At 38.5% G+C, this 14,408-nt stretch overlaps 1 protein-coding gene across 1 annotated transcript; it reads left to right on the top strand.

The window, feature by feature from the left end:
• Positions 1–614: 614 nt before the first annotated feature.
• On the top strand, positions 615–12,444 carry LOC136707679 (membrane-spanning 4-domains subfamily A member 4A-like). Its single transcript, XM_066681891.1, has 7 exons — positions 615–760; positions 2,924–3,078; positions 3,183–3,290; positions 3,453–3,506; positions 4,498–4,659; positions 4,882–5,004; positions 5,118–12,444. Exons 1-7 carry the CDS (start codon positions 754–756, stop codon positions 5,154–5,156), a joined length of 648 nt encoding a protein of 215 aa, XP_066537988.1. The 5' UTR covers positions 615–753; the 3' UTR covers positions 5,157–12,444.
• Positions 12,445–14,408: the final 1,964 nt, after the last annotated feature.

Genomic DNA, 14,408 nt, shown 5'->3' with positions numbered 1-14,408 from the left:
CCAATGATTCCAGGTAGGCTCTGGACCCCCCTAAATTGGATAAGCGGTTACAGATAATGGATGGATGGATGGTTAGGAAGCAGCTATATCTTCTTTTGTATGTTTTTGAGATGTATCACCATCGGACAAGCATAAAGGAATGCACGTAGAGTGCAAAGGAAAATTCAACAACTTTTCAATGGAAATACCTACATACAGGTATGGGTGTCTGCTTAAACAACGTTTGTCTTGGAAGGTAACCGCACAAGTGGTTATTTAATGAGATGAAGATTTTTCAGGAAATTATTGTGAATACAGATAGTCCTGCAGTCTATCTGAATACTTACATTTCATTGCATTCCAATGGTGTAACACCATTTCCCTGCACATGTAAGACTGGGTTTATTCCCCTGCTCGGGCAGGAACACAATGCTAGACTCCTAATGCTGCTTGTCTTCTTTTGTCTTTTAAATAATGGGCTGCTCTGGACAGCTGCAAAACAAACAAACAAACGAAAAAATTGACTCAGAACATCTACATTGTAAATACATAGTTTATGTAGTTAAGCGTGGAGGGCTAACAGTGGACTGTGACCATGTTTGAACTCCACAGCTGTGCCTTTTAAGCTGTTTGTCGGGTTCAAATTTCTTCAGTGCTGGGCGGGACTGGATAACGGGACAAAACCCGAAAACACGCAGATTCACTGCGAGCAGAAACAAATCTCCTCTCTCCAAGCTATAAAACCACCCGTTAAAACAAACGGAACGAACCAAAATGAGAGGTATGTCCGCAAAACTCCTAACATAATCTGTTATTGAACGTATTTCTTCTGTTTGAAAGAGTGGAATGGGCGGTTTATTATCGGTCGTGTTATTAGCGGACCGTTAGGCACATTACTTTGGACTCTGTGTAAACAGCTAACTTTAGCAAGGTCAGTGTGGGCAAATAGCACCAGAAGCTCACTCATAAACCAGTAACTTACTCATAAACACAGCAAAACAGGACTCTGCTAACACTGTAGGTCAAATATGACTTTAAATGAGAGGAAAAACGGCTGTTTCACACTATCACTACCTTGACTGGTTTTGTTAGTTGCTCTTCTCGCCTGAACGCCGAACCGTTAACATTAACCGGTTCTAGTGTTTATTACAGAGTGTATCGTACGAACCAAGATGAGCACGAAGCACCCCAGTAGCACTGGAACTTACCAGCCCTGCTTTGACAACAAAAATTAAGTTATAAAACAGGTTCCTGAGAGAAAAAAGCCTAAAACCTGCACTTTTGCTCTGCAAAAATGACACACTGAATCCCCAAATCTCTTCAGTGACTGGTATGCGTTTGCTTTGACAAATGCTCATAATCGTGTTTTCCCTGTGTGGCTTGAGAAAATTCGTCGTCTGCTGCACGTTTTAATCACAAATGTGTCCATCTTTTGCCATCGCCTCCTGTACAACACTTGTTCACCAGTGGTTAGTCAATACCCACAATCCAGTGCATTGTTTGGTAAACACCCACATGAGTTAGCGTCATTCAATAAATCATTCATCCTCCTAAATTCAGTTCCTAATTAAAATGGCACTGTATAATGAGTAATATAAGGAATAATAGGAGCCATTCTGTCCATGCTTTTTGTTTGTTTTCACATTAATTTCCTCATGTAATGCCATTTATAATTTTCAGTGGTGTTTTTTCACCCATTATTCATTTCCTTTCAGTCTTCACATGCATACGTTCATGGTGTAATATGTTCCGATTGAAATCACATAATTATGCAAAATCTAGTCTTTGTGCTGCAGATAAAAAGAGGAACAATGATCTGCCCAGCCAGTCAGCAATAGTGTTTTGGGTTAGTTACACTTGTGTGAAGCTCCACCATGTTCCTAGCTATTGCATCAATATAGAGGTCATCAGCTGAGCTCTTGCCTGGATCATGTTTCATACAAGGTGAACAAACGAGATAAGTGTGTCTAACAGAGTGGACAGTGAGTGCAAACAGTGTTTAAAAACGTAAACAGCAGCACTCCTGTCTGATCTATAATTGATGTAACTGATGTAATTATAAACTACAAAGTGCTCCTGCATGGTGAGTTGAGCTAAGAGTTTGGACAGTGAGATGGTCATAATGTTTATCAGTGTATACATAAGTTGAGACACGTGTGCCTGCAGACAGCCTAGACATACAGCAGATTAACAGGAACCAAGGCTCATTTCTCTTTAATTGACAACGTTGCAAGTTAACAAACAAAATACAGTCATTATAGCATTACACTAAGAGAGTAGCATCATGTTATGAGTGTGTTAATAGCCGTGTTAATAAAATATAGTGTTAGGCAGGTGAACAATAGGACATGTGTGAGCGGAAAGGTAAATTGCTCAATGGGAAAATAACAGAAACCCCCTATTTTTGAGGCTTGTTCTTATCATGGATTCATTCACTAAATAACTATTACATGACTCATTTGATCACTAGCCAACAAGCAAGTAACTAACTTACTAACGCAGTCACTTGTTTACTCACTCACTTACTGAATCAGTCATTGACATTCTGGTTCATTAACTCAATTTCCTATTCACTATCCCACATATGAATTTACTAACCCAATAATTAATTAATTAAATGCACTAAATCACTAACAAAAGTGATATAGTTTTAACCCCCTAGTTAAAAAGTAAGTGGGCTAGTGAAGTGAACTTATTAATAAGCAAACGAGTGAACGAATAAGATTTTTGTCTGTGATATTTTGTTGGGTAAAAAAAAGAATAAAATTATTTTTTGAAAAAGAATGAGATTTATTGTTAAATTAAATGTAAATATACTGTAATTATATGGGTGATGATGTTAGTAATTTTTGAAAGTTTAAAGTATTTTTATATTCTAAAATAACAGCATTGTTTTCTATATATATTAACTGATAAGAAATGTCTTTAATGTGATGTTTTACAGACGAAAGTGAAGTGGAGATTCTCGACTCCAGTAACCACTGTACTGAGGCTCAAAACCATAATTCTCAGAATGAAAGAGCACTGGTGGAGGTCACTTTTCAGAAGAACCCCTATCGAGAACACAAGTACTTGGAGGCAGAACCCAAAGCTTTAGGGGTGTGTAGACAGAGCCTGCCTCTGCAGATCTTTAATGTTACCTACATGAATGTTCTTATTCTTTAACAAAACTTATGAGATATTTTTACAATTGTTTCCCACAGCTCACACAGATAATCCTGAGCTGCTTTCTCTTAAGTGTCAATCTTGCAACAATGCAGCGTTATTGGGATATGGAGCTACCTTTGATCCTCTGTAGCTTTTCATTAGTTGTAAGTATGACATGTTTAAATGGTTATTACTGTGATGCCATATGTTGTTTAGGTTTGGAATTACATTATCTTAACTGGGTTCTCCATAGCAGCTTATTTTGATGCTGCATGTTTACTGTTTTAATGCAGTGTTTAATAATGTGCATCTGTTTTCCAATGAAGGGCTTAATAGCTGGCAGCGTGGCAATAGCTGCACAGAATCTTCATCTTCCTAAAGTAAGTGAGGCAGGACTACATTTTGAATTTAATGTGTTGATTCATGTTCATAATTATTATAACGGCCCAGGGTATGGATAACTTGTTTTTATGTTTTTCACAAAAGTGCTTGTTGTATTATATAAATGGTGTTCAAATACCCCCACGATCCAAAATCACACGTTGGTAGGTGGATTGGCGACTTAAAAGTGTCCGTAGGTGTGAGTGAATGTGTGTGTGTGTGTTGCCCTGTGAAGGACTGGTGCCCCTCTCCCAATGATTCCAGGTAGGCTCTGGACCCACCGCGACCCTGAACTGGATAAGAGGTTACAGATAATGAATGAATGAATAACATGTAGCATTGGGTATGGTAAACTTAGGCTGAATTCCTAAAGGGATTATGTGCAGCATGGTGCAGCAGGTAGCGTCACAGTCACACAGCTCCAGGGACCTGGAGGTTGTGGGTTCAAGTCCTGCTCCGGGTGACAATAACTAAGTATCTACAAACATTTGAACTTATGATGTTTCAGTCCTCTTTATGCATATATTAGTCCTAAAAGTAGAGTACCAGAGAAAAGAAATCTGTTGCGTTCCACTGGATAAGTATATGTTTCATAAAAATATGGTTAAATGCATAATAAGTATTGTAAAAACATAAAATCACTCAAATGTCATAAATGTAAATCAAAGGGATGAGGCCTTTAAAACATGCATGTTGTTTCATTGTCTTATGGACTTATGTACATATCGTCGCTGTTCAATCAAAAACATGTATCTCCCAATATAGCAACTTTGAATTTCAATAGAATTATTTTGTAGCATTTCTATTGGTCCATTCATTGTGAAATTTTCACAAAGTGTGAAGGACAGGTGCAGTATTCCAATGACATAGAAAAATTAAAATTGACAAGATTGGAGATACATGTTTTTGATTTGACAGGGATGATATGTGTATTTTATTAGGAGTTTTATTTATGTGTAAGGTTTGTGTTTGTGTTTTCTCCTTTAACAGCTGAAGGCCTGTTTGGGAATGCAGATTGTGATGTGTGCAGCATCAGTGATAAGTTTTATTTTGACAATGGGGTCGATAGTTGAAAGCCGTGTTTTTGACATCTGCTGGAGCATTAATTTTGAAAATAGCAGCTTACATACAGACTTTTGTGACAGAATTGGGGTAAGACGGCTTTAAAGACACATAATATTATAATCTAGTTATTAATGTTTTTTTTTCTTTTTTAATGTGTTTACGCTTTTTAAACAGTAAAGGCTTTGCTCTGGGCATAGCACAAGAGCTAAGTATCTAAAGTAGGTCTATGGAAAAATAGAAAGGAATGACAAGTACTATTGTTTAAAAAAAAAAAAAAGGAAAATAACAGTTTACTCTGCTTCTCCATAGAATGTGTATGAACATGTACATGGAGTTCAGATGTTACTGCATGCAGCTCAGATTGCTATCTCTGCCACCTTAGCTGCTTTCTGCTGCAAAGTGGTTCAGTGCTGCTCACCCCGGACCAGTGTGGTAAGAACTCAGTTAAGAAACACATCTAATGTTCCTTTGTTCATATAAGACTAAGATAATACTGTTTATTAACAGCACTGTCTTCATATTGTTTGTGTATTTCTTTCTTTCAGCCCATGATTGTGGTGAACACACCCTCTGCCCCTCAGTGATGGATTTCCAGTTAACAAACCACTTATTTTGTACACATATTCATTTACATTTAACCATAAATTTAACCATTTAACCATAAACCAAAAAGTTTTACACATAAAATTGTTTAAATGCAAATAATTGCTGGCTGTGCATTGATTGCTGCTGTGTTCAAATGGCATAGTATACAACCATTTACAAAAATGGAGATAGGTGTTTTTGATTGGCCAGCGACAATATAATGAATCTATACCATTAATATCTAATGTAACATTATATGCAGTTTAATGCAAAATATATTCAGATATTAACCTCTACAATTTATATGTGAATAACAGTAGCTGTAAAAACAAAATAATAGTAGTAAGCCTAAATAGTTTTAAAGATAGAGAATAAACTAATGTGAATAACTATGCATTGAAATATTTTTATAGGGAAAAATAAAATGCATTCTCTATATTTTTAATAAAGCACATTTCAGTATCATTTATAGTTTCATAGTTTGCCTGTAATATGTGAGAACATATAAGGCTACATTCCTTAAAGGTTTAACACACAAATATGTGTTCACCAGTGTGCAGTGATGGAAACAAGAATTCAGACACTTTTCATACAATATTTCATTCATTTAAAAAAGTAAACTACTCAAGGAAAGTATGTAGACACAAAAACGATATTTCCATAAAAATGGGATTTTTGCAAAATGTAATAAAACAAGAATGATCTGTGTTTGTTAAAACTTTTGAACGTTAATTGAATTGACACAAGTACAAAGAAAACATTTCAAAGGTTTCAAAATTTTGAGCATTTAAAGGAGCCAAGTGTTTAGAATCGGAACTATAATGCAGTTTCAAAACAGTGGCGAGAGCTTTCTGCCTCCTCCCCCTCCTCCCCAGGCATGAAGCTCAAGCAGGTTGGTTTCAATTGAGGTTAATTTGTTTGAGTTACAGCTTAAAGAATTTATAAAGCTCCGCCCACTTCACATTATGATGTCATTGACATCTTGCAATGACAGCATGTCCAAAAATCATACTTTTTTGGATAATTATTTACCTCCATACTCTGCAGACGGCAACAAAACCAATTATTTGCCTATTGCTTAAAAATCCACGAAATTGTTAAAAAATCTCAGCTTTCACACAACTGGCCAATGAAGAAAAAAACATGCACTTTTTGACAACACATGTAAATGTAATGTTGTGAGACATTCTGCAGTGTGTATTATAATCCAAATTCCATCTCAATGTGTTTAATTTTCACTGAGAAATTCCATATTTTAACGTTAAAAATCTGAATTGCGACCCCTAGTGGCCATCAATACAAAATTTCGTAGGTACATAGGAAATGCTTCCATGGACATACATTTTCAAAGTTCATGAAAATTAACTTAATGTTCATAATTTCCCACTTATAGCATCACCCACAGAAGCAGCATGCAAGACGGCCGCTTTATCCAACATTCGAATGCTGAGAAACAGTTACCTATCTATTGCAGCGCCCCCTATAAGACTTTGTGCTTTGACATGCAACATCAGAATCTCAACTGTAATAAAACTCTGAGGTTTCATTCAATTTGAATAAAATATACTAAAGTTAAAAGGGTTTAAGTCAACTGTCACCAAACAAATGAAAAATCTTCCAGCATAAATGCCAGGCTTAGGCTACTTAAAAACAAAGCTGTGTACGTCCCCTCCAGTAACATACAATTAAACGGTTTACTTACTTCATTAATATACAGCTGAGGGATGGCTGTGGTATTTAGTGCCTAAAGAAACAGGTGTTCTGACATGTTGTGCTACTGATAACTATACTACAGCAGCCCTGTACATGCTCTACAATTTTTAATGTTTTCATTTGATATGTGTTTTCATCCGGTGCATTATACAATCTTAGCTTACTGTTATTTACTTCAGCATTCCTGGAATCATTGGGTGCAAGGCGGGAATACACCCTGGAGGGGGCGCCAGTTCGTCACAGGGCAACACAAACACACACACTCACACCTACGGACACTTTTGAGTCGCCAATCCACCTACCAACGTGTGATTTTGGAGCGTGGGAGGACACCGGAGCACCCGGAGGAAACCCACGCAGACACGGGGAGAACACACCAAACTCCTCACAGACAGTCACCCGGAGTGGGAATCAAACCCACAACCTCCAGGTCCCTGGAGCTGTGTGACTGTGACACTACCTGCTGTATTATCAATATAGTTACCTTTATTTACCTTATCTTTACCCACATAAGTGGACTTAGGCTGTGCATGGCTCTTGCTTATACTTCTGTTTGCCTATCCAAATGCCCTTCCTTTTATTTAGGCGGCTGTAGTTAAGAAAGTACTCTACGGTCGCACATTTCCACGCAGTAGCACAACTCCTCAGAACACCGGGGATTAGTGTGACTATCTCTTGTGCTGTCATTTGTAATCCACATGAAATATTTGTGTAATATCTCCTGTCTTGAAACCGCACCCGTCAGCTCTGCCATCGTGTTGGCTCAGGCCGGGCAGAAACAGAACCGCAGCCCTATTGGTCAGGGAAGCGAATTCGCGTGTCAGCATTCGCGGACACAAACCCTGTGTGACCGCAGCTTTATGTGTCCCTGCTTAAGTAGCTTGCGGTATACTGCGGATACAGAATGACGCAGCTATAGTAACTTAAAGGACATAACTGAAGCAGCCATGGTTTATTGTGATCGACTTGCATGGTCTATCGATTGCGATCGACTGGTTGGCGACCACTGGTTTAAGTAAAATATGCTAATTAATTTGCTTATGGTGGCCATCATGTTAACATACTTAATATTTTTTGGATAATTATTCAACTTCAGGCTTCTGTGAACATTTTGACACCAAGATCTAAAATCCAGGGACTAGTTCACAAAAGTAGGTTTTGCATTTAATGAAAATTAGCAATGTTTAAATTAGGCAAACATATATGATTCAAGTGGCAAAGTTAATTTCTTTAGGAGAAAAATAATAATAATAAAAACCCAGGGGCCTGGAGGTTGTGGGTTCGATTCCCGCTCTGGGTGACTGTCTGTGAGGAGTTGGTGTGTTCTCCCAGTGTCCGAGTGGGTTTCCTCCGGGTGCTCCAGTTTCCTCCCACAGTCCAAAAAAAAAAAACGTTGGTAGGTAGATTGGCGAATCAAAAGTCTCCGTAGGTGTGAGTGAATGTGTGTGTGTGTCTGTGTTGCCCTGTGAAGGACTGGCGCCCCCTCCAGGGTGTATTCCCGTCTTGCGCCCAATGATTCCAGGTAGGCACAGATATGTGCTCATGACAGATAGGTGTTCATGTGCATGTGTTTGGAAGTGCATGGTATGTAGAGGTAACTAGGCCAGGTGTGCAGATATAGTATGCCAAGTATACAGTACAGGTAATGAGCATTACATCTTAATGTTTGGGTGCAAGAATGCAAGAACTATACAATTTGTATGGAAATAATAAGCTTCAAATGTTCAGGTATAGAGAGAGTTTAAATGCAGGGTGCGTACCATCCCGTGAGCTGGTGGAGTTCAGTCAATATATATGCTGAGTAGCATTCTACATTGCATGTTTGTTTTCTCATTGGGGATGCTGGTGTGATCAGTTCAACAGTTTGTGGATAAAAACTGTTCTTAAATCTGATGGTTCTGGCTCCTATAACTCATTATCTCTTTCCAGACAGCAAAGGCTGAAATAGAAAATGGCTGGGGTGTGTGATATTGGAGGAGATGTTGCTGGCTTTCCTTAAACATCTTTTGTTTGTAGATGGCCTGTATGGGTGGTAGGGCAGCTGTATTAATGTGCTGGGCAGCTTTCACCACCCTCCACAGGGCCTTGTGTTTTTATTGGCAGTGGCACTGCAGTATCAGACTGATGCAGCTGGTGCACACTACACTGGTAGCAATTGCAGGTTGACTTTTCTCAGCCATTGGAAGAAGTGGATTCGTTGTTGGGTGTTTTTGATGTTGTGTGATGTACTGAGCAACAGGGTGAAATCCTCAGCTATGTGGGCTCCAAGCATCTTTGGCTCACTAAGGAAAAGCTGCTCACTTTTTCCACCACCATCCCCTCGATACTCAGTGGTGCATGCACTCTGCTCCTCCTCCTGAAATAAAAAATCATGTTTTTTTTATTGAGAGCACACTGAGAGGACACTGAGAGAGTGGTTGTTGGAAGAACAGGGGTTGTGAAGGCTTAATTTCCTGTATGGTCCCTCATCATCGTTGGTTATGTCACCAATCATTGTTGTCGTTAGCAAACTTTATGATGTTGTTGGAAATGTTTTACAATACAATCATAGGTATATACAGGTGCTGGTCATAAAATTAGAATATCATGAAAAAGATTTATTACATTCAAAATGTGAAACTTGTATAATATACTCATTTATTACACACAGACTGATATATTTCTATTGTTTATTTCTTATAATTTGATGATTATAACTGACAACTAATAAAAACCCCAAATTCAGTACCTCAGAAAATTTGAATATTACTTAAGCCCAATACAAAAAAAGTGATTTTTAAAAATGCTGGCCAACTGAAAAGTATGAACATGAAAAGTATGAACAGCACTCTATACTTAGTTGGAGCTCCTTTTGCCTGAATTACTGCAGCAATGCAGCGTGGCATGGAGTCGATCAGTCTGTGGCACTGCTAAGGTGTTATGAGAGCCCAGGTTGCTGTGATAGTGGCCTTCAGCTCTTCTGCATTGTTGGGTCTGGCGTATTGCCTCTTCCTCTTTACAATAACTCATAGATTTTCTATGGGGTTAAGGTCAGGCGAGTTTGCCGTCCAATTAAGAACAGGGATACTATGGTCCTTAAACCAGGTACTGGTAGCTTTATCACTGTGCAGGTGCCAAGTCCTGTTGGAAAATGACATCTGCATCTCCATAAAGTTGGTCAGCAGCAGGAAGCATGAAGTACTCTAAAACTTCCTGGTAGACGACTGCGTTGACCTTGGACCTCAGGAAACACAGTGGACCAACACCAGCAGATGATATGGGCACCCCAAACCATCACTGACTGTGGAAACTTTACACTGGACCTCAAGAAACGTGGATTCTGTGCCTCTCCTTTTCTTCCTCCAGACTCTGGGACCTTGATTTCCAAAGGAAATGAAATAATTACTTTCATCAGAGAACATTTTTGTATGGGTTTTGTTTCACAATCCTTTTCAGGGTGCGGTTGTCCCTATTGCTTGTACACTTTGTTCTACCACATTTTTTCCTTCCCTCTATTCATGTGCTTGGACACAGCTCTGTGAACAGCCCCTTTAGCAATGACCTTGTGTCTTGCCCTGCTTGTGTAAGGTGTCAGTGGTCATGTTTTGGACAACTGTTAAGTCAGCAGTCTTCCCCATGATGGTGTAGCCTACAGAACTAGACTGAGAGACCATTTAAAGGACTTTGCAAGTGTCAGTTATAATCATCAAATTATACAAGTTTCACTTTTTGAATTGAATTCCTGAAATAACAATAATTGCTTTTTCATGATATTCTAATTTTATGACAATCGCCTGTAGTGTTTAGAGCATATGTGAAATGACACAGCCTTGTGGTAGGAAGACTTCTCTTAATATGAGCCAAGGTCATACTCTCAATGTATTTCATCACTATGGATGTGACAGCGATGGGATGGTATTCATTCATGCATGTCATGACGGGTTTCTTTGGGACTGGGATGATGGTTGTGGTTTTAAAGCAGATACATACAGAGACAGTAGACTGTGTCAGGGAGAGGTTGAAGATGCCTGAGAAGGTGGCAGCTTGGTTGACACATGCTTAAAGGATCCAGCCTGGGATGCCATCTGGACCTTCAGCTTTCTGAGCTGAGTATCAGTTTAAAGCATGAATGCTAGTTCTTTTGGAAAGCAGCGCAGTTTTTAGCTGAACCTGGGCAGTGGACTCAAAGCAAGCGCAAAACGTTTTAGGTCAGCAGCAACGGAGCTGTCTGTGATCACTGAGTTACTGATGTTGTTCTTGTAGTCAGTGATTGCTTGGATCTCTTGCCACATGCATTGTGGATCTGATGGTGCAATAACTGTGACGTATTTTCCAAGAACATCTATGGTTATGTCAACAAAAATAGTGACAACACTCATTTGGCACATTATACTATAGCCTGGCCTAGTAGACACATAGCGTGTGCTTGATTGGTTGCCTGCTGAACATATGTAAAGCAAGAATGTACACGTATTCCACTCGGAAACTGAAACAATTTTACTCTGTTCCTAAGGTATTACAAAGCATTTTTGGAGTATGTTGCTGACATCATTCAAAATGTATTTATATTGCAGTCGCAGAAAGAAAAACATTTACTTCTATTTTTGTTTACCTGTATTGTCCAGTATTATTTGCAGACAAACTGCCTATGTGATGATGTTCCCACACCCATACTTCACAGTTGGTGTTGTGTTACTGGTATGGGCATGTCTTATTTTTCCAAATGTATATTTGCTAGAGCTCTATAGATTGTTCAGTAATGTAGCCCCTAAAAATGTGTCTTTCTCAAACTCTTAACCAATAGCAAGCTTTTTTAGGGGCAGTTAGAACAAAACACTTTATTGCAGGCATATTAATTATAATCATACACAGGATAAGATGTAAACTTTCCTATGCCATTCCATTAGAGCTTCACATAGGGCCCACTACACTCTCTTGCTCCCTGCAGCCACCAAACTTCCTTTTGAATCCTACACCTCAACACTAAGGTTGTTGTGGCCATTTATGATCCTTAATTACTACAACTTTGTGGAAAATTTAAATGTATTTTTAATTATGTGTCTAAATAGTAATTTCACTAATGCGTAGATCCTTTTTGTTCATGTTTACAAATACACAGACAGAAGGCATTTGATTTCTATATTTGAAGTGGATATAAGCATTGGAAACGTATAAACATCATATAACACATAATAAAACACAAAAGACCGTATAAACATAATATTGCTTAATAGCCACATAAAATACAAATCTAGATTACACTCTAGAAACAACTAGAGTGTTGTGATCTAGATAAAATTATTCACATAGAAATCTGGTTAGTACACAGTTCTTTGCTAGGGAGTCAGTTTAAAGGGCTTTAATGCCATTCACTGTTTTTGCTCACTGCATTTACATCACTTATTCACTGCTGGCTTAGTTTTTTCACTAAATGTTTACTTGTATGCTAAAAGGGCACTATTTATCATGAATTACTACCTGACATATTGCAATTATTGTGGTTTGTGATTTAAGTTGATTTTGTTTAATTTGTGTTTTATGTCACTATTTTGGAATATCATTATATTACTGCAATACTTGTCTTTCTGCTATTTTACTTGAAAATAAAATGAAAATGCAGTTGTAGTTTTGTGATTTGACTAATTGTTTTCTTTCTTAATGTAAATATTTCAGTAATTTTTCTACATAAATAATGGTTCACAGATAGTTAAAAGTATTATAGAATCATTGCAGTTTGTTTAATCGAAGATTTAGTTAATTCTATAGGCATAACCCATTAAGTCCAAAGCATCCATATAAAACTCAAATCAGATACAGTTTAGCATTAAAAAGCTGTGTAAGAGAATGTTTTGATTGAACTCATGGTATTTTGTTGGGCAAAAATACAAGTAGGAAAAACCAATCTAATTTGAGATCATGCTGAAGTGTCCATATCCATGTGAGCATGTGTGTACTCTCACTATCAACTAAGTTAGGGAACATAACTGTACTATACACTTGTGACACCTGTGTGTCACCCATGATGCACCAGGATTATTATTTTGTTTTTTCTATTTAAAAACTAAATTAACATAACAGATCTGGGCAGTCCAAACAGCGCAGTCCAGCAGTGTTAACATCTGCAGCATAATTATTTTATATGAGGCTGACTCATTTTTGTATCTCTCATAGCTGGTAATATTTGTATTTAAAATAAGTTTGAGATTAAAAACTCGTTACATGTTGTCCAGGGGACAGTAATCTGAGCTGTCCAATGGTGGACCAGCAGTGGCCTACAGTCAGCAGGGTACAGAGCCAGTGGACCAATATATGCTTTCTGTCTGTGGTTTGTTAATTGTGTCACATATATATGCGATTCTCACTTACCTTAATTAATTTTCTGTAGCCACTTATCCAGTTCAGGGATGTGGTGCCAGTCCTTCTCACACACACACACATACACACCTACGGACACTTTTGAGTCACCAATCCACCTACCTATGTCTGTTTTTGGACTGTGGGAGGAAACTCCTCACAGACAGTCACCCGGGGGAAACCCACACAGACACAGGGAGAACACACCACACTCCTCACAGTCAGTCACACGGAGCTGGAATCAAACCCACAACCTCCAGGTACCTGGAGCTGTGTGACTACGACACTACTATCGCAAACACAATGTCTCAGATAAGGAGACTGGTGCAGAGATAATTAGTTTAAATTTCCATGATTCACATTTATGCAGCTTTATACAGACATGAACAATATAAACCTGTTATAGAACTAATAAAACACTTAATTTAAAGCCGTCATTGTGAACCAGCACACTGAAATAAGGAGTCAATCGTAGAATGGGTTCCTCTTTCAAACTCTACTGAGAGCAATTCAGAGACCACACACCGCAACTTCTATTGATTTTCTCTAAATGCGCACATTGAGTTTGTACAGCAGGGCTATGCATTTTCAGAGCGTTGAAATTCACGTTTGTGTCCATGCGTGAAATATGTTTTGTCCCTTTAGGATAGAAATGTTATTAATCTTAGCTAAGCATCATGGCTGCTTCGCGTATCATGCGTTGATTTGTTGCCTCGGTTCGCTTCCTCAATAAATAAACGCTACGCATAGTTCGCGCGTAAACGGGAGGGGCAGTGCAGGCACTCAACATAATCACAATGGCAGAAAGTTTTGAAAAAGCTGTGTCAGAGCCAAATCTGCAATTACCCACATATTTAACTTGTATTCCCTCTAGTGGAAGCCTCCAGTTAAAAGCGTACCACAAAGACAAGTACGTGAAAAGTTACGTTCACAATACAGACGGTTGTCTACATGAGTGCATGGCCAAACAGCAAGCTCTTAGCTGTTTAGCTAGGGTGACCGGATCTGAGATGGTGAAAAAAGTGGACGACTACTGACGTGAAGACTGACCAATTAAATGTTTACAGAGACGATTATAGACCAATAACGGTAGCTCTACAATCAGACCGTCCAATCAGAAGATTTTAGGCTCCTTCACCACGCCCCCCTTCTCACTAAAGCGAACCAATCGAAGTGGGTGAGGGCGGGACTAGTGTGTGAACAAA

Source organism: Hoplias malabaricus, chromosome 9 (assembly GCF_029633855.1).
Source record: "Hoplias malabaricus isolate fHopMal1 chromosome 9, fHopMal1.hap1, whole genome shotgun sequence".
NCBI classification, from domain to species: domain Eukaryota; kingdom Metazoa; phylum Chordata; class Actinopteri; order Characiformes; family Erythrinidae; genus Hoplias; species Hoplias malabaricus.
The sequence above is the reverse complement of the archived record's forward strand: the minus strand, read 5'-3'. Positions and strand labels throughout refer to the sequence as shown.